This window comes from Zootermopsis nevadensis, unplaced genomic scaffold (genome assembly GCF_977971745.1).
Source record: "Zootermopsis nevadensis isolate Lab colony 2312 unplaced genomic scaffold, Znev_1.0 Znev_ptg000012l, whole genome shotgun sequence".
Lineage (NCBI taxonomy): Eukaryota > Metazoa > Arthropoda > Insecta > Blattodea > Termopsidae > Zootermopsis > Zootermopsis nevadensis.
This window is the reverse complement of record NW_028259144.1, coordinates 394027-414016: the sequence shown is the minus strand read 5'-3', so window position 1 is coordinate 414016 and position 19990 is coordinate 394027. Positions and strand designations below refer to the sequence as shown.

At 41.3% G+C, this 19990-nt stretch overlaps 2 protein-coding genes across 9 annotated transcripts; one reads left to right on the top strand and one right to left on the bottom strand.

The window, feature by feature from the left end:
* Positions 1-1509: 1509 nt before the first annotated feature.
* On the top strand, positions 1510-18311 carry cv-d (vitellogenin-like lipoprotein). Of its 6 annotated transcripts, none has more exons than XM_087348173.1 (24): positions 1510-1567; positions 4521-4850; positions 5153-5340; positions 5777-6028; positions 6392-6550; positions 6955-7103; positions 7265-7415; positions 7489-7676; positions 7768-7936; positions 8016-8160; positions 8246-8424; positions 9257-9474; positions 10753-10969; positions 11439-11655; positions 12087-12285; positions 12766-12932; positions 13169-13308; positions 13754-14008; positions 14081-14299; positions 14392-14718; positions 15099-15330; positions 15578-15735; positions 16228-16370; positions 16758-18311. In XM_087348173.1, the coding sequence occupies exons 2-24, from the start codon at positions 4793-4795 to the stop codon at positions 16957-16959; spliced, it is 4332 nt and encodes a 1443-aa protein (XP_087204299.1). In that variant the 5' UTR covers positions 1510-1567; positions 4521-4792; the 3' UTR covers positions 16960-18311. The 6 variants fall into 6 exon arrangements, with proteins under 6 accessions (XP_087204299.1, XP_021938324.2, XP_087204297.1 ...); XM_022082632.2 differs by having other exon boundaries at positions 1531-1689; positions 14099-14299; XM_087348171.1 differs by having other exon boundaries at positions 1531-1689.
* Positions 17100-19988, bottom strand: Dhdds (Dehydrodolichyl diphosphate synthase subunit). 3 transcript variants are annotated; one of them, XM_022082636.2, is made up of 5 exons: positions 19422-19988; positions 19185-19346; positions 18956-19125; positions 18692-18876; positions 17100-17875 (listed from the first exon to the last, which is right to left on the bottom strand). In XM_022082636.2, exons 1-5 carry the CDS (start codon positions 19580-19582, stop codon positions 17645-17647), a joined length of 909 nt encoding a protein of 302 aa, XP_021938328.2. In that variant the 5' UTR covers positions 19583-19988; the 3' UTR covers positions 17100-17644. The 3 variants fall into 3 exon arrangements, with proteins under 3 accessions (XP_021938328.2, XP_021938329.2, XP_087204401.1); XM_022082637.2 differs by having other exon boundaries at positions 18956-19104; XM_087348275.1 differs by lacking the exon at positions 19185-19346 and having other exon boundaries at positions 18956-19104.
* Between the last annotated feature and the right edge of the window lie 2 nt (positions 19989-19990).

Genomic DNA, 19990 nt, shown 5'->3' with positions numbered 1-19990 from the left:
CAAAACTGGGGCATTCTATATTCTACCTGTCATGATCTTGCAGTCACACGCAGTGTGACCCTACCACCGAATGATGTACAAGAATTGATGTAGGAGTAGTCAAATTTTACCAGGTGATTCTCCGCATACAGCATACTTGCCTGAGGCAGCCTGCATCAATCATGGTGGCAGGATGACAGCTTGCCTGCCTGGGTTTGCTTTCCCTTTGTTGTAGCTAAGCCATTACAACTGATTTTGGCACATGAACGTTACATCTGTGTCCTGTACTTATATTGTGGATATCTGAGTTTTAAACTTTTCTATGTTCTCCACAACAAATGATGATAATGTGAGCAAGAATTGGCTGACTTGTGTAAGAAAATTAAATTTCTTAAACAATTCCCTGTATGAGGCTCCCCTTTTAAGGCCCACCATAATTCTAATGATTTTCTTTTGGATGTAAAATACATTTTTACTGTCCAGTTTCCCCAAATAATTCCATGTTACATGACTGAAAGGAAGTAAGCATGGACTAATTTTAAACTTTTGGTTTTCATGAGTGATGAGATGGTCCTCATAGCAAAGCATGCTGAGCCTAGTTTAGGGATAATTTATTCTGTACGTGCTTTCCAATTTAAGTTGATGTCAATTTGTAGGCCAAGAAAATTAGTTGTTTTATACTCTTACCCTGTAAGTAGCAGCTGAGACATGACACTGAACACTCCTATATAGGGTCTAAGTGTCTGATGTGCATTATCAAAGTTAAGTTACAGAGATTTCGATCAAAACTCAAGAGTGGTGACTGTATTATAAAAATTTATTATTATACTATGAAGTGTTTGACATATGGGACAGCTTTCGATCACTACTCTGAAGGAGAGCGTGTTTTAGATATTTATTACATACATACATCTTTATTACATTCCATGGATCCATAAGTTAGTCAGATGACAATAGGATGTAGAATAAGTCATAATAATACAAATACATGTTATACAAATACAAGTCATATAAATGTCACAAAAATACAAACAAAGGGTTCACATAAAGTAGAGATAAGTTACAAATAAATCCACCCATTATATACAATAGATAAATTACGATATTATAATACTAATAAGTGTCTGACATGCGTTATTAAAGTTAAGATACAGAGGTTTCGATCATAACTTGGAGTGGTGATCGTAGTACAGAATTTTAATACAAAACCACTGAGTGCCTGACGTGCGTTACGAAAAGTTCAGAATTATCTGTGGGAGCTGTGTATAAGGCTACGTGGTTACATTTATTCGTTGCCAGGACTTAAGAACGTCGTCCATTTGTAATTATGCGAATCTTTTAGAGTTTAGGTTCTGATTGTAGTTTTATATTTGTTTTAGACTCTAGTTGCGCAACATTTTCAATGCATAGGTGTCTCTCGAAATCGTTTAAAGCAGAGAGTACGCGAGATGATATGATCATCTGGAAATTGTGTGTAACTTTAGGGTAGTAGTTGGTACTACGATGCTTTGTAAGCGTCTATGTAAGGGTTTCCCATACTGCCTTTTAAAGGAAGTAACAAAAGCACGTCTGTTTTAATTAATCATGTGTAAGAAAATGAGAGGTGTATTATTTCAGTCAATTTCTCGTGAATATTACTCATTTACTGTAACGTTTCTTTCCTCTGTTATTATGGCGGAAGGGTGGTTGCTCTGCATGAATAGGACATGGGTGGGTATATCCTCCAAGAAAAACATTTTCATGTTCTTCACTTGACTCAGTAGGGAAACTTCAGTTGCATTTGTTTGAATAATCATTCGCTCATTCACTGCCAAATGGTTCAAACTGGATTCAAAATGAAAATGAAAAGGGTATTTGACAAAATATTCGAAGTGACACTGCACGAGATGCTGTTATTCACAGGAGTAGAACTTGCACTTAGCTATTGATCCCATTGTTCGTTGGCAGTAGCTGGTCTCGGCGAGCTATAGTTGCGTCGTCTGTACGAACTCCAGAACCCTGATGCCACTGATGACGACCTCTTGAGGTCGAAACGTGTATGGCGTCTTTTTATAGTGTTAATAGTTGTTGCTTTGCTTACTCTATATTCTAATACACTACACGGTATGCAAAGTTTTAAGTTTAATCCATTTGTTCAATCTATCAAAGACATCATTTATGCAATTTTGAAAACAGTCAATTTCTGGGTGTGAAATAATAATAGTATCGTCAGCAAAGAGAATAGCTTTAGATTGAGAGTTGATGGTTGGGAGCAGATCATTCATATATACATGAAAAAGCAGAGGACCAAGTATTGAACCTTGAGGCACTCCGTGTTTTACAATGCCCCAATTTGAGTAGGTGCTATCATTTGAATTTGATGATTTTATTTCTACTTATTGCTTTCTGTCGTGAAGGTATGATTTAAACCGCTTGTCAGCTATATTTAGAATTCCATAAAAAATTAGTTTTGATAGTAATAAATCATGATTTACACAATCAAATCACAAGATATTCAACCAACATGCACTTTATCATTTAGTGCACTTAAGATTTCATCTGTAAAACTGAACAGGGCTTTATCAGTTGAGAGATTTTTCCTAAATCCAAATTGTTCACCTGCAAAGACGTCATTAAAGTTTAAGAAATCACTTACCCTCTTATACATAACCTTTTCTAATATTTTAGAGAATGCTGTTAGTAATGAAATTGGTCTGTAATTAGACATGCAAGATTTTTCACCTTTTTCATATAGAGGGTTAACTTCTGATTTTTTTTCTGTGTTTTCTTTCCGCCATGTCTTACAATTTAACTAGTTGTATTTTATACTGAATCAGGGATAAGCTTTATAAAATTAGCCAGCAGACTTCTGAACTGGAATGAAATCATATAGTCTATTAATTTAGAGATTCACTGTGTTTATGTACCTTAGTTGATAGGCTCAAAAAAGTTTAATTTTTTATAGTATATTCATTTGTATTCTAGAACTTTTCTGTAAGTACATTTTGGAGCATTGACATCACAAGTTCACTTGTCACTTCATTCACAGAACCTATTGAGGAGGTAACTTTTGTGTGGACTAAGTTTGCTTCAGTACCCCCAGCTCTCATTTTGTTATCCCAATTTGTTTCTGGCCTTTCATGCATTCCATTCTTCTCCAGACATTTATTAAACTCTGCTATGTATGTGACATGCCCAGGGTTATCACATGTAGAGCGCTCTGCACGTGTAGTTAAGACGTTAGTTGTACTGCTCAGTCGAGTGCCTCGTAATGGGTGAACGTAGCCTTTTTGACTCTGCAACTGAAACAGTGTCATTAGTATACAGGAGCGCTGATCGCAATTTAAGGGTACGGATAGTGGTCTTCTGGGTTGTTGAGTGATTAATACTTTAGCTGTATGTGAACTTATTAGAGGGACATACCACCTCCATCTTCAGAATAGAATACCATACATTCTTGTGAGAACCTCATATACATAATAGATTTTGCATATCTGAAAACAGAGTTCAAAGTGGGCAAGTTGATCATAAGGGAGACAAGATAATGCATGAAGTTATATAATGAGGTGCTTTACTATTTTTTGTGTACTTCATCCAGTTTTGTGAGGCGGATTAAATTTAGAAAAATGTGATGTACTGGTCATGTAGCATGTGAGGAGAAAAGGAGAAGTGTATTTCAATGTCAGTTCTTGAAAAGTGAAGAAGAATGGTCAGATGTGAATGCTATGGGGATATGAAGGTGCCAATGGTAGCCAGCAGAGTCATGATTTGTTAGATAGGAGTATTACGCCCACACTTGTCAGCTTTTATACACCACTCCCAAAGGTTAAACATCACTAATACAAACCACTGTCACTGGACACTGTTGTGAGCCAGTTCACATTTTACCACAGCCTGTTTTGCTAAGGTCTATATTAATATTATCCTTTGTATATCTTGGTTTGCCTACCCAGCACTATTTGAATGCCATGACCATGACAGCACAGTGTGCCTTTCCCCAGCTCATTCAGTTTGTGTACAAACTACTCTGTTCTCCTTGTGGCACATAGTTCATTACCCCTGTGGGCGGTGACCTATATCTGTCTTATCTTGTTTACTTGTGTGTACAGTCACATCACATAACAGTTGTAAGAAACTGAGCCAACATCAGTATCACATCTCATTTTGTGCTGTGTAACTTCACCATTTGGTACAGCATTGTTTTATATGGCATCTGCAAGGAACAAGAGAGCATTATACACATATTTTGTGAATGCATTCCACATTTGCTTTGATGTTATCTTAATGTAGATAGAATTTGTGGCTGCAAAGCTAGTTATAGTGTGGAAGCCACGCTGCCTATGCTTAGAACTAATCTGTCGCATATTCATAAGGTATTCACCTTAGTTCATTGGGAAGTTTGAGATCTTTATGAGGTGTGTATGTTTGTGTTTTGTAACGCTTGTGATGAAATGTTACAGTAGTTCTTCATCAGTGATGTTTGTTGCGTTAGACAAAGTTAAATTTACTTAATGACTTTTAGTATAGATTCTTAAAACCGATTTTTTTCGAAATTGTTTCAGCGTTGTCAGAGGTGAAGGATACGGACACGCAGTTTCTCAATAATGGATTAATTTTAGATTTGAAATGCCAATACTGTCTCACTGATTATGTGGAACAAGCGTGGAATAAAATCTCCTGAGATTACGTCTTGTAACCGATGTTAGTGATGCCAAATAGCAGTCAAGAGGAAAAGCCACTATGTAGCTGGGTTTTGAGGCCACTGCCCAGGCTGTCCTGACAGCCTGCAGCTCGGCTATCAGTAGTTTCTGCCCTAGAGGCTGACCTCGACCCCATGGATGCTTGCAGCACTTTGCAGCTGTCACACAGGATGGAGCAGATGGCAAGAGCAGGTGAGCAGATAGGAGCAGTCTGTGTTCACAGATGGGCGGGCGTTCACCGCACTTTGACGCGTTCTGCAGTGAGCTGTTCTTGAGACATTTTAATTTTGATTTGACCTTCACATAAAGATATATATTGCATGTGGACTGAAGCATAATACTGTAAGGGCAGCATGGATGTAAAATTCCATGCATTCTTATCCAGCTGCTTCAGCACTTTGTTATTCTTGGACAAATATGCCCCTACTTCTTCTGGTCTGAGCCATCCTGTTGGTGGAGCAACACGGACCAAATTCACTTGCGCTGTGTTGCAGTATTGCTGCTGCCACTGGTTGTCAGCACAGTTGCTTCTTTGGAGCTGTGGCTGCCAGGCAGGGAGGTCGTGTACCGTTATGAAACCAGTCTGGAAGCTGGCACGATATTCCCTGTGGCGACGGTATCACAGTGGAACATGACTGGAAAACTTGTTGTGCAGGGTGCTGGGCATATGGCAGTAGTGCAGGTTGGTATGAACTGGCCATTATTATCATGCCATCTCCTTCATGGTTTTACAAGTTGGTATTTTTCAGTATATTCATATCATGAAAATTTTGTGCTTACTGTTTCACCCATAGAACTTTTGTCTGTGTACAGCCTATAATGACTTTTTATTTGATTCCTCTGAAAATATTATATACAAATATAAATTAGAGATTTCTTTATTATATTTGTAATAAAGAGCACTGGGTGCAGCAGATCTGTAGTAAGAAACTGGCTGATCATGTCTCCTCCTTCTGACAGACACTCTGCAGTTACTGTCACCAGGTGTTTGCAGTGTGGGCAGAGGAAGAATAGTCAGAGGCATAATCAATAACAACAGGCATTTCATGGCTTTTCCCAGTCACTTCAAGTATTCTTTTCTGAATAATCAGTACAGTTGATGGAGCATTGTGTTACAGCTACAAGACCTGAAAGTGTCAATGTATAATGGCCCAAGAATTCATGACACACAAGTAGTGGAAACCCCATTACCAGAGCAGGCCAGCCAACTGTTACAACAATTTATAATCCATTATGATGCAGGACAGATTATAGGTCTGTCTGTTAAGGCAGGAGAGGATGAATGGGCCATCAACATGAAGCGGGGATTGGCAAGCCTGCTGCAGCTGGATTTGTCACACCTCCAGTCCGCTGCATTCATCAGCGCTGAGGTACGTAATTTCCGTAGGCAAAGATTCAAATTCTGAGGACAGTAAAATGCTTTAACTTTATTCCAGGCCTGTGTCACTGTGGGCTGGGCACTCTTTGCTGCCATCGTGTACAGATGGGCACTAGAGCCTCTCTGGCAAGGTGATGCGTATGTGAAGCTGACCACTCACCTGGTTCCTATAGTCGGGTTAAGAATGCGTGTAGTTATTCTTTTGCTCACCAATATGGTGTGGTGCTGAAACTCAGAAACTAGTTTACCTTTTGTCATTACCATGATTATATGAACATTTCAGTGGATTGTGCACCAGATTTTATTGAATATCCAGAAGGTGTTAAGCTTTTATGCTTCCTGTTAACCTGTTCAGAACAGTCACTATGGGCACTGCGATGTGGAATACTCAGTCCAGAGGCAGAGTAATGAGATGCTGGCAGTCCGCAAGTTTGTCAACTTCTCCAGTTGCATGGACTTCCCAGTAAAAAAATTTGGCTATGTGCAGAAGGTGTGCCCATCAGGGGCTGCCCAGGTACGTACTTCCTTACGCAAGCCAGTCAAATTGTTATCCTAACTCAAGGTGCCCAAAACAATGAAGATCAAGGTTTAGTTTTGTCCTTTTGTAAAACATGTCTCTTTGTCTTAGACAAAAACTTTAATGAGCAGTACTGGGGAATGTGATGTCATCCGATGTTAGTACAGTCTAGAATGGGTTGGACATACAGCTAGGATGGGAAGACAGGAGTTTCCAACAGAGTTTTGGTTGGAAACCTATTGGAAGTACACTACATATCCTGCAGGGAAGAAGGTGAACCTCAGTGGGAGAGGCTGTGGGAATGGGAGGCTCAGGATCATGGCCAGTGACAGGCTTTGATCTTCTGCGAGAGTTTTTGTCAGTTGGTGAGTGCTACCAACTTAAGATATTGTCCATTGCAGGAGACTGTAAGCTCTGGTAGTGTGCGTGCCTATGTCCTGGAACCATCTGGTCCTGCCGGCCACCTGGTAATTCACAGTATTCAAGCTGATGGGGTCACCCACCTGCAGCATTTCGGAGTGCAGTCCGACTCATACGTCTTGTGGTCGTGGTTAGTAGCTGTGTGAGGTGTGCTGGCTTCACTCATTAGGAGGCTTTTAGATTGTTATTTCCTTCCTCTTGGCTAATCTTCTTTTACCTCTGCTGCTTTGCTCTGTTCCATCTCCTCCTTGTTCTCTCTAGACTTATCTTCCTCACACACTTTTGCTGCAGGGTTGGTCTGTACCTGCAACAGCAGGGCGACATGGTCGTGCCCCTAATTATGAAGGGAGGTGGTCAAAGAGTGGGATTGACTCACCAGGTTCCAGGAGCAGATATGTCGCAGGGGCGCAGCCACCCTAGCCAGGAGGATCTGCTCATCACGGTATGCTGACTGCAAGTTAATGTAGCAGCGTGTCATCACATGGTGCTAGATACTGACAGCGCTTGTTTTGCAGGTGGCTAAGATCCTTGGGGATTTGGCAGATAGCCTCGAATGGCGGCACCTGGAGACTGACCGGGGAATGTTGCATGAAGAGCATGTGGTGCATGCACTTCACTTACTGTCCCTGCTGAATCAGGCCAGCCTCCAGAAGTTGTACTCAGAACTGGAGTTTGGCACCAGCTACCAACATGAGACTCTCAGGTTTGTTACACTGGCAACACTCCACAGAACTGTGCTTGTGTTGGCAGCACTGCTGATTGTCATCAAACTTTGCCTATTGTGTTGGCAACAGGAACCTGTTCCTGGAGATGCTGCCCCTTGTTGGGTCTCGTGACTCCATCTTGTTGGTGCGAGACCTCATGGTGAGAAGGACCTTCCAGAATGATACAGCTGTTCAGCTCCTGTCTTCCCTCCCATTCAGTGTCCGCGAGCCATCGGAACAACTACTCACAGATTTGGAGGTTGTAGGAAACAAAGTGCAAACATGTTACAATGATAATCTTAGTTCACAAGTGAACCACATGGTGCATGTATGTGCAGGTGCTGCTGTTGCTGCCAGAGGGCACGCTGGAGCACCAGGCAGCAGTTCTGAGCTTTGCCACGCTGGTGAACAAGGTGTGTAGCGTCAGGTGTGCCCAAGAGACCCTAGATAAGTATGTGGGTCGATACCTGGACCTGTTCACAGGTATGTGGCCTAATTGTACGTGTTTTGGTCTGTGCCTGTGCCCGTACCTGTTCCCAGGCACTGGACCTGTGTTGTTGTATTGCAGGCAGCTCAGACCATGCCTCTCAGATGCTGTATCTGGTGGCCCTCGGCAACTTTGAGATACGACGAGTACTGCAGTTCTTGGCGCCCATCATACGTGGTGACGATACCGAGTACTCGCTTCATATCCGCATCCTGGCCGCATGGGCCACGATGGGTCAAGCCGCATTGCAGCCAGACCAGGTATAGTATAGCATGTCAGAGCACAGAGCAGATGATCTGTTCGCTGCCAGTTTAATTATTTTGTGCCTAACTTACTAACTGATTTTCTGTTGAGTTTCCTGGTATACAAATCACTCAGTGCCTTGTATTTTTCCTTGTATCAGCTGTATTTTGTAGAGCTCAAAAAGTAAATATTCAGAAAGCGTGTGATAATAAGAAGGGTGTTGTGAAATCACATCAGAAATCAGCTGCTTGTTGTGCTGGTTGTCTGTCTTTGAATCTGTTCAGTAGCACCCACCATTTTGTAATCTGAGGCATTGTATAAACTGAAGGGCAATAAAGTTCAGGCATCATCAACTACAAGGACTAGGCCTATGACCCAGTCCATCTCCATTAAGTTTTTTCCCACCACCTGTTGGCAGAACAGGAGTAGCTCCATCTACCAGAACCAACAGAATAGGTGTCTCTCCCTGTTTTACCTGAGGACAAAGGAAGATCCGTCCTACAAAACATAGGATTTTTTTAAGGATATAAGGTTTATTGAGGCTTTTTAAAGAACCAAGTGATGGATGAAGTCCAAAACAAAGAAACACCAATATAAAACATCAAATTGTGAAATATAAAATTCTTGGGGACTGTCCTCTCTTTCACAAAGATGGTATTAATGAAGTAGCACCAACCACTATGTGAGCACTCGGCTTATGCTGCGACCACCTTACCACCTATGAAAGCTGTTTGGGCCGCAGAGCCTTCAGGTGAGTAACGCAGACTCACTAAGGGAATATGACCACAGCCATCTAGTCTGAACTGTCCTAGTACATTTTGCAGTTGATATAGCATCGTTATATGGCAGGTATATCACCTGTACTGGCCACTGCTGACAAACAGAAGTGAGTACCTGGAGGTGCGGGTGGCTGCCTTTACGATGCTGGTGCTGTCTCGGCCGACCCTAGCTCGCTTCCACAACTTGATGCTCATCTTGCGACAGGAGCAGAACCCGCACCTGCGTCACTTCTGGTACACAACGCTGCACTCATTGGCGCACACTCACTGCCCCTGTTACAGCCACCTGTGAGTATATTACTGTGTCTCATTTAGTGCTAAATAGCGTGTAATGAAGTTACCGCATGGCTAAGTTTAACCTGAATCGGTATTTTACATAGTATTTGATAAACCAAATAATTAATAATATGAATATTTTTGTGTTGAATGAGAAATTGTGTTATGTGACAATAATATCTTTAGCACGTTCACTGCTTTCCAAAAATAATGTAATTTTGAGCTGTAAATCTGCACCCGTTATGATGGTTAGGGGTTTTGCGTGCGTAATAAATTAAAACATACAAAACATAGAGAACATTTTCTGATTCCTGAGTGGCAAAGAAGCGACTGAGTTCTGATTGTGATTGACAAATGGCCAGATATATGCTTGTATGATGGTAATGGCTTAGAGTTGACCAGTGTTTAGAGTGTGATTCCGTTATGGTTGCTAGAGGCTACTTATTGTAAGTGATCATCAGATAACGCTATGGAGGAAACAGCGACTTCATACAAACCAAACCCTGGCATGAAACCGCCAATTAAGTGAAACAATGTGCCTTACAAATTTGGAGACATGAAGCAGAGAACATTTTTTGCTGATCTGGTATAACAAATCTGCGCGACTGTAAGCTGTATGTTTTCTATAGGTTTGAGATTCAAGTTGCGTAGTTGGATGGTTGTGTCAATTTGCATCTCAGATATTTATTTATCCTAAATTTTGTGAGATTAGGAAAGTTTTATGTACTGAGTCTAAGATAATGAACTTTTAAAAGTGCATAGCTTGAGACAGCAATTAGTAACAAGGAGGAACTGAATAGTGGTTTGTTTGGGGGAGAAGTAGAAGAAGGTGGTACTTGTTAATCTTTGAAGAAGGAGGATAGAAGAAGAAGAGGTAGAGTTTGATCCAATATGTTTGACAGTGTGTGGAACGAGATGGTGTTTTTACCATCTGCAAAGCATGTCTAAGCAAAGAATTAAAAACTGATGATGTTAATTCTCACTGTAAACTGCAATTATTTCCCTAAACAGCATTAACAAATTGATCTTTGTAATTGATATACTCTGTGTTTTCGATGCAGCAATAAAGGAATCTTTAAATATTATAATATTCCTTAGATGTGCTTCAGCTTCAGAGGGTTAAATAATCATTACTAGTTAATGATGTTTTGTTGTGTAATTGTGATCATTAAGGAACTGATGAACTGTAATTCATCAGTGTGGACACTTCCTTGCCGTATTGCAGGAGTGATGTACTGAGGTATATGATACATGAATGTCTGGCATCATGCTAGACTTTTTTATGTGCAGGAGAGAGGTGGCCAGGAACGTGGCGCGGTTCATTCCAGAGCCTAAAGTGCGCCGCTGGGCCACTGGCAACTACATACTGGACTATAGAGACCCAGATCATGGGTTCGGTTCCCTGGCCCACCTCATCATAGTGGCTAATCCTCGAACAGGACTGCCAGCTTCGTTCTTCCTGGATTTCAGTAGTCATGCAATGGACTTCAGCTATAATCAGTTTAGTGTGAGTATTAAAAAAAGGATTGAACAAGTTCAAATCTCAGCGAGAACACTGGCTGTAACTGGACAACAGACACACTTGGATGTGACATGACATTAAGTTCCACTGCTTGTTTGACAGTACATCTCTAAATATGGTTTTGTGTTTGATGTTTCTTAGTCTTTTTAATGACCACTTGTCAACTGAAAATGTCTTACAGCATCAAGTGAAAAATAATGTGGTGTTTGAGAGGAAATTGTTCAAGGCTTATTTGAAAGATCTCACATTCATGTTGCAACTATTTGCATTTTAGCAGAAACAGATTGTCGAACAAATTTCCTGGACTTCTATATGCACAGCACAGTAAAGTGGAAAGTGCAGTGATTGCACTTGCATGTTGCAATATGTTGATGGAGACTACTTCAGAATAGTAATTTTAGACATAGCCAGAAGATGTTGGAATGAGTTGCCATTTGGGTTGTGTGGCAAACAGATCTATGTCAGGCTGGACGGACTGGGAGATGCCATGAAGCGGCAGCTCATGCACGCCGGGTCTGTCAATGTCACACAGTTGATACACCTGCTGCAGCAACTGGAGGTGCCGGTGAACCCGTCGGAGCCAGTTCACGTGGAACTTCTGGTCAGATTGCATAACAAAGCCGTGCTTGTTCACCACGCAAATCAGAGCACACTCAGCACACTGTTCCGAGGTGAGCACCGAGCAGCTGCTTCATTTTACTGCCACTTCTCAGTTGATGCTGAATAACCCATTCACTTGATATGGCATTATCAAACTAAGAGAAATCTTGGTAGGTGTGCCTCTATAGCATGGTGTGGTTGAAGAAAGTGACTTTATGGCAACTGTGTGAAATCTTTCAGTTTGCTGAAATCATGCTATGTTGTAAAATTATGCAGGTGTAGAGATTACAGCTTTCCAGTCTTGTTCTGATGATGTCAAGTAACAAAATCCTGAAATGTGGCTTGGGTTCAAACTTTGACATATCTTCACATTCCTTACCTCTAAAAAATCCATACTTTTAGATACAAAAATTAATTTTAAGGAGCATGTTACTGAAAGTTGTGTTTAATCTGTAAGTTATGAACCATCTAAACCCTAAAGTCTTGTTAATGATGGTTGCAGTTTTGAATACCGTACAGCTACTAGCAAGTGGCGGCGTTCATCTGAATGCCCAGAACATCATTGTTCCTCTCCTGGTGGAGGAGACACGAGCCACAGACCTCGGAACAAATGCCATACTAAAGGTGTCTTCTGGGTGGCTGGTGTCTGTTCGTGCAAATTTCACAGTCAACCCAGTGCACTCTAGTGGGCTGCATGTGCGGTGAGTTCAAAATAGTACCCAAGGCAAGCAGTGACTGCGGAACGGCCCTTTGGAATCAACGGGACATGACGATACTGCTCTCATATGTTATATGTGATTCCAGAGAAAGTCATCACTTATCTAAAATATGAATGCAACTCAGTGAATGAAAAACACTCTGTCAATTTGAGACCTTCGGCTCGCCACTGTGTTTTGTGTGGTCAGCATATGTTGTTTTTTAGTATTGTATTACATTGTGTGATGAAAAATTAGGTACTGCTGAAGTTAGATATTTAATTTTAAGAGAATAATTAATAAACACAACAAATCAACAAATTTGTTAAAATAATTGAGCATTGTGTGAACCTGTTTGCCCAACATATTTTATAATTTGCCACAAAATTTCAGTGCTTACAAAATACAAATTGCAATGTACAGTTTAGTGAACTGTATGTGTATGTTAGTCAAAGATCAGTTGCAGTTAATGTTCCTTAATTGCAGTTCCTTGCTCAACTCCCGGACAGCTCTGATGCAGTACAATCCAGTTATGAATGTGTGGCATGGCGTGGAGCAGTCAGTCAGTATACAGGTGAATGTCCCATTCAGTCTTAAGGCTTCTTTCAACACAACACAGCAGAGCATCAGGTTCACCGTCCGGCAAACTCCAGGTACTGAAGGAAGGCAACGGATGTAAGTTGCTTAATATTTATAACTGATGGTTTACCCAAATCAGACTTCGTTCAGTGTGGTGAAATTTTAACAGTGTACAAAGAAACATAATTTGTCAGTTTTTACTGTGTGATTATCCTTTAAAACTGTAAACGTATGCAATGAAATAAACAGATATCATCGCAGAACACATTTCTGTAGTATGTGTGTGTGATGGATAAATTTGTGTGTTCAGGCGAAGAGCTGGGTCTAGTGACGCACATGCGCACCGCTGTGTTTGTGAAGGGTGTTGCAGCTGCCACAGAGCTGAAGTCCCACTGCTCAAGTTGTCCTTTGTATGTTTCTGTCATGAGGAATGCTCCACAACCCCTGTTGGTGAGTGCACCGCTGTGCCTAAGCACCATTCCGTCATGTCAGCGCTCCACGCACAAGGTGGAAGTGGTGGTCTTCAGATCTTTCAACAAGATTTGTTGAAGGACCCATGAACCAGTGACTGTTCATAAGACTTGGATTTCAGTAAACAGAATACACAGCAATTTTTATGAAGTAGTTCTTAGCCAGTGATTTTGTTCCATGTTTGTGAAATGAAAAGCCTCCTTCAAAGGGTTTCATTTTGCAGACGTTCAGTGCAATTTGATGACGACAATGGAAGTATTTTTTGTTAAACCACCATGTCTGAGATGTTGAAGTTCGTGTATAAAGTTAGCAGTCGAGTACTTTGAAGGCTTCTGCACTCTGTGAAGGGTTTTCTTTTACAGAATTATGCAAGATTTCATATATGGAGGAGTGAGAACTTATCCACTGTTGTGTGTGTTCCCAGCAAAATCTGGTTCACGTAGAGCTATCTGGTTTGAGACTTGAGATGGCACTCCTGGACTGTGATCACTCATACAAAGATGATGATTTGGCAACACTGATACACCATGTGATAGAACACCATAAAGACCATGTGTTCCCAGCTGGTAGTCCCCTGCTCAGGCTGGCCCATCTGTTGGACTACATGATTTTGTTGCCCCATAGTAACAGCTGTGGCCTGTTGGCAAGAATATTGCCCACTGGGACACAGCCTATAGAGGTGAGTGATTTGTTTTTTAACTGAAAAGTTTCATTTGGTTTTATGAATGACTAATTCTGAATTGGTTTGAAGTCATTTGTCCTTGTTCAGGTGGCGATGAGTATTCGAGGCCAGAGGATGGAACAGTTGGACACGCTGCCTGCTGGAGATAGCAGGCTGCAGGTGCATGTGACGCGAACCCCAGCGAGTAGCACCTCACCCTATTGGGACATGGCTGTATTGTATGGTCATTCCGCATCCCTCTCAAAATACAAGCTTACCACAGAGGTTACCATCAACAATGGACACAAGGCAAGTTTTTTTATTGAGTGACGACTAAAACATGTACCACCTTTGTTTTGTTCTTGTAATTCCAAGCAGCTACTTCTCTCCTTGCTCAGCAGATGTGTGTGGATGTGACAGCCTTCATAAAGCCTTCAGACTTTGTGGTGTCCATATTTTGCCCAAGGTCTCACTCTGCCACTGTCATGCTGACTTCCTTTTCGGGTCACCCCACTGATGGAGAACATTCCAGCCTGCAAGTTACGGTGCATGGACAGGCAGCTGCTGCGGAGTGGAGTGCAGCCTGGCCGTATAGCGCGTGCAGAAGGGACCTCCAAGAAGTACGGCTGTGGAACAGCCACTGCCTGCCTCTCACACACGCCTGCTATGAAATAGTGCATGAGATAGCAACCCTGCGCTATTACAATATTTCCATCAGTTCCAGCAATGTGAGCTTCTGCTATGCTCATTAATTCTCATACTTACACAAAGAACTGCCTTGAAAGAGTTCCATGTTTAAAAGAAACCAGATATCCTTACATGGATGTTGACATCACTTAGACATCAGAAGGTCACAGGGATCCAAAACATGTAGACAGTTTTTTTTATAAGCTGTAATGCACACTTGTGTCTTTTATACATGTGTACAAGAAATGATGTTTGCCTACATCATAAACCTGTAGATGAAGGATATTTAACTCACATGTACACTTCTGTTTAGTTCTGATCCATGTAATGCAACAAACTACCTGTGTTTGAATACAGGCAAAATTCAAATAAGAAACTGTTTCCCTCAACATTACTATCCGACATGTTCGCTTTGCAACAGCTGCCAGCATGGACAGATGCTCTTCTGGACCTTGGGCCCTCCAGACTGGTGTCTGCACTCTCCAGTAACATCACTGCACATCTCGCTGTACCCCAAGAATCCAGTCCTGTGCTGACAGTGAATGGCTACAAGATGGTGCTGGGATCATCTGTCAACACAAGACTGCAGCCATTGCTAATCAACACACAGTTCTCCCCCGTGCAGCGACTTCTCACGCACGTGAGGCTAGTGGGTGAGTTCATGTTACCACTTCAACTGGTGCAGCGTATTTAAACAAGCTTTTAATTCCCACTAGCAAAATCATGACCTGCTCCTTCCCCCAGTTTATCATCATATTTATTCCTCTTGTATCAAGTCATGAAATTACCAATTACTTGCTGTGCTGTGGGAATGTTGCATTTTTGTGCTCTAACACCACTCTTCCTAATCAATGGCGTTATTCTCAGTCATAGGGTTCCTACCTGCTGTCTGTCTTTCAGGTTCCTGTGTGCTGACCCTACACAATGTGTGGACACTGGATGGAGCAAACCTTACAACAGATGTGCCTGCTTGCTACACGCTTGCCACTGCGGACTGTTCCCTCCAGCCCCAATTTGCACTGTTCATCAGGAAAGTGGAAGGCACCGTTTTACCTCTGGTACAGTATGCGCTCTAACATTACTTGCACAGTTTCAGTCATTCCACCACTAAAGATTGTTTTACATTATGTGGATACATATAAAAAATGGATTAAACATATTTTCCAGCAGGAGAAATGGCACCATTTATTAAACTATTTATTCAGTCACTGTGTCTGGGAGATACACAGTTTGAATCTTAGGCAAGGCACTGCCACTCATGAGATCTTCAGGCTAAATCAGGCAACTCTCTCCCTGTAAATCCTTTAACATTCAATCATCTGCTTCATCTCATTTGGCACTATGTAGCGTCTGCAGTTGAAACAGTATTGTTAAATAGCCTACTCATCAACCAGTCCAGCCCATTCGTGCTGACAGAATTGAATGGAACATACAATAGAATGCTGAAATGATGGCTGTATACTCATCTGTCCCATCAGAAAATGGTGCACTTTTCTGCAACCTACAATAATGAGAGCCGAGAAGAACAAACTACCTTATTGTTATTGCAGGCTGTGAAAATGTATGCTGCTGGCAACCAGATAGAAGTGTTGCCAACTGCAGATCAGGTGGCCATTTCAGTGAACAACCGGACAGTGACAAGTCCGCAGGAAGGCTACCAATACCCGTCCACAGGCAGTAACTATGTCTTTAGGTGAGTACAGCAGAACAATAAAATGCATGCAGGATGGTAGCTACTTCATACAATAGTTATCACTGAACCTACAATGTCAATAACAGTGGATTTACCATCTACATATGTTGTTCAGAGTAACTGTAACATTCCTGGACAGAATTCTCTTTATTCTTCACACATTTACCGCCTATTCAGTGATTCTTCCATTTATGGAAGCACATACAGAAATTCTGTATTTTGAACTCCACAAACAGACTGCAGTTTTTTTTATCTAATCTCTTTCCTGCGAATGTTAACTCGAGTTCAATCGAAATAAACACACGTGCAAGAAGCTGAGAGTTACGTAATATTACAGAGCAGTGTCACCTGAAGGTCGTCGTAGTGCTATGTGTTCTGACATTGCAGGGTGTGGCAGCAGGTAGACGGGCTTGTCCGGATTCACTTGCAAGAAGCCCACGTGTGGTTGGAGTACTATGGGCACTTAGCTACAGTGTCAGTACTAGGCTTATATCATGGAGATCTGTGTGGGCTGTGTGGTGATTATAATGGTGATGCGGGTGATGATATAGCACAGGTGTTCACGCTGACATGTCCCGATGGACAGTAACCTGCTGCTCAGTTCAGAAAATATGTCTTCAAGATGAAGTATGTATTCTTTTCTAGATCTGTGTGGTTCAGAGCCAGTTTTAATCTTCTGGCTAGCCAGGTGGGGATCAGTTTCGTTTCGGTGCAATAAAACACGTTGACTATACTACAGCCATATTTTAAGTCTGCCCTTGTTACAAATATGTACAGCGACACAAATGCATACATTACCCTCTGCATAAAGATGGAAGCATCAAATTATTCAAGTTATTGTTCATCACCACATTCACAAATGCCTACCAGCCTGTCCACATCTTTGCATTGTATTATAACACTTTGAGGACAAACATTTGAGGCACATCAGTTTCGGTTTTCAATTACACAGACTCGTGGTAGTCTGCACGCCAGCCTGAACAAATGACAGGCGAGTTGTACACTGAAGCGTTTCATTCGTTCTGCTGTATCAGATACAAATTTTGAAAATGGCATCTTCTTAAAATAACTGGGACATGTATCCAGGATGCTGATCCTCAATGTAAGCCTCCAAAATGGTCTCTTATCTTATGGTTTTCCAACAATATTTTGTCTGTATTTATTTATTTATTTATTCTTCATGACACTAATGAATATTTACAGCAATTTCACAAGATTTGTTGCATTTGAACCAGTCAACATGATCCAAAAGTAATCTGGTGTGACTAGGAACATCATGCAACTGCATGGTTCAACTCCTCCAGGCTGGCCAATCTACTAGCAGCCAGGCATGTGTGAAACAGGCTGATGCGTTCATTAAGACATCCGTTCACCATTTCATCAGCCTGCTGCACAGGAACAAGCTGAGCGTAGCTTCGTTGGTACTTGATAATGGCTGCCAGGAGGTGCCAGATACTGAATTCTGGCCAGAGGACATCTGCAAAGTAGATACAGCTGCAAGATACCTGCAAGACAACAGAAAGAACTTATCAATGCTGTCAGCTGCATGTATGATGGGATGATGATGATGAACTGAAAACTGTAAAGAAGGAGCTGTGGCCATTGCCCTTTTCAGCTTTCAAACCAGGTACAACATAGAAGGGTCATCACTTAAGCTATCCTGCATCAACTACAGAGCTTACTTAGTGTCATAGATCAAAATATCACAAATGAAAGAATGTGGCAGTAGGAAGGATTTGCCAATTGGAATGACAAGAACACAGGCCATTTGAAACACATTGACTGGGCAAGGGACAGAAAATTGCAATTAAAAAGACTATTCATGATTCATGTAGTTCTACTGGTAACTAACATTTATGTTTAACTTTGTCAATGGATGTCCTGTATTATGTGTTAGTAGAAGTACATGTCACTTGGTTTTCTGCAGTCCTACCATGGAAATGCTGGGATAGTACATTATATTAGGCCACAACCACTTCCTTCCATGTCCTTTTTAATTTAATGTTGACTTGATCATTCAATTACTGCATGCTTTTTGACCTGATCTATTGACAACACTGTTAAATACACCAAGCCTAAATAAGATAAGTTGACAAATGATGGCACTACTTTTATGAAAAAACAAGAATTTATAAGGTTTAATACATGTTTGTGATGAACAAACAGGTCACACATGAAACAAGCACTGCACTGCCGTGAAACTGAACGTGAACGAGTGCACAGAAATTTACAATGTACTCAAATGAAAGACTCCTATCTGTAATAACATTCTTGGTGCTACAATGCAAATGGAAGTTCATTCTCCAACTTAAGTTACCAACCTGCCACAACAAATAGTCGCTGAGCCTGACCTCTCCGGAGGTTCGGATCAGCAGCTCTGGGTCGGGGCTGGTGCTGGTGTATAAGCAGTTTGACAGTAGCTGTTGTGTCACATCTGATAGCTGAAGGGCGTCACGTTCGACGCCAGACACTGCCGTCCGAACAGCCTGTGCCATCTCCTCACGAGCTAAACACATATTGCAGATGTGTGATACTTTTGTTAGCATTGGCATGGGTATACAATCTGCAGCATCACGCTTGCTTACCTGTGTATGCAAATGCTACATTCAGAAATGTTTTCTTGTTGTCCTTGGTGAGTATCATGGCTTGTGCTATAAGCTTCCGGATGTTCTGTGGCAGAAGCGACAGGTTTCCGATAACCCTTATACACACACCATGCTCCATCAGCTTGTCCCTGGCAAAACAACAAAACATCCTAACATTTTTATTATCAGATGATTTGAAGTAATATTATTGTTTGATAAAGCAACTAACTTTTCACTCAGCAATCTTTCAAACTTCTGTTGGGAGAGTTCCATCAGAGCATCAACCTCTTCTTGGCTGCGTTTGAAGTTCTCTATACTGAATGCATAAACTGTAACTTCAGGGATTCCAAGGTCCAGGCACCACTGTAAAGTCTCTGCTAACTTGTCAAACCTAGAAGAGCAATTCCTAATCATTTCTGTTAACCAAAATATAACATTTCCAATGGTTGAATGTGCAATGACTTACCCCTGAGAGTGGCCCTCAAACTTTCGTACATTATTTTTTTGGGCATATCGTCTGTTGCCATCCATAATAAAAGCTATATGTTTCGGCACTCTACCACTTTTTATAATTTTCACACACAGAAACTGTATCCAATTTAATGTACTGGCACGAATCCATGACATTTTACCAAGGTTCTACAAAGCAATATCTAATCACGAATTTGGAATGATCTACAACAAATTAGGGAAATAATTTCTGTAATAAAATGTCACCAAGAACTGTGTAATAGCACCATTTGCCTCCTTTGTAGTTCACTGTCTTCACTCTTCCACATCACAGCACCAGCCACCTGCATTTTCAGCTGATTCAAGTCCATTTTCATATAGAGAAGTAATATTCGGAGTAGGTATATTCATAATGAAGGATTTGTGTAGCTAATGGAGGTGCCGTGAGTAATTTAAAAAATTCGTTTTCGGAAATGCATCATTTGGGTTAAAATTAAAGTTATAATTCATGCTACATTTCTTTAACTTCTTATGGAATATAATGGTAGAACTGTGATTCACTCCACACCTAAATTTCTCTTCGCA

Coding starts and splice junctions, on each gene's coding strand:
- cv-d (XM_087348173.1), top strand. CDS start 4,793: ATGGATGCTTGCAGCACTTTGCAGCTGTCACACAGGATGGAGCAGATG. Junction 7,416..7,488: donor AGGAGGATCTGCTCATCACG/GTATGCTGACTG, acceptor CTTGTTTTGCAG/GTGGCTAAGATCCTTGGGGA. Junction 14,300..14,391: donor CCATCAACAATGGACACAAG/GCAAGTTTTTTT, acceptor CTTGCTCAGCAG/ATGTGTGTGGATGTGACAGC.
- Dhdds (XM_022082636.2), bottom strand. CDS start 19,582: ATGTCATGGATTCGTGCCAGTACATTAAATTGGATACAGTTTCTGTGT. Junction 19,126..19,184: donor GAAAGATTGCTGAGTGAAAA/GTTAGTTGCTTT, acceptor TAAAAATGTTAG/GATGTTTTGTTGTTTTGCCA. Junction 18,877..18,955: donor TGTAGCATTTGCATACACAG/GTAAGCAAGCGT, acceptor ATATGTGTTTAG/CTCGTGAGGAGATGGCACAG.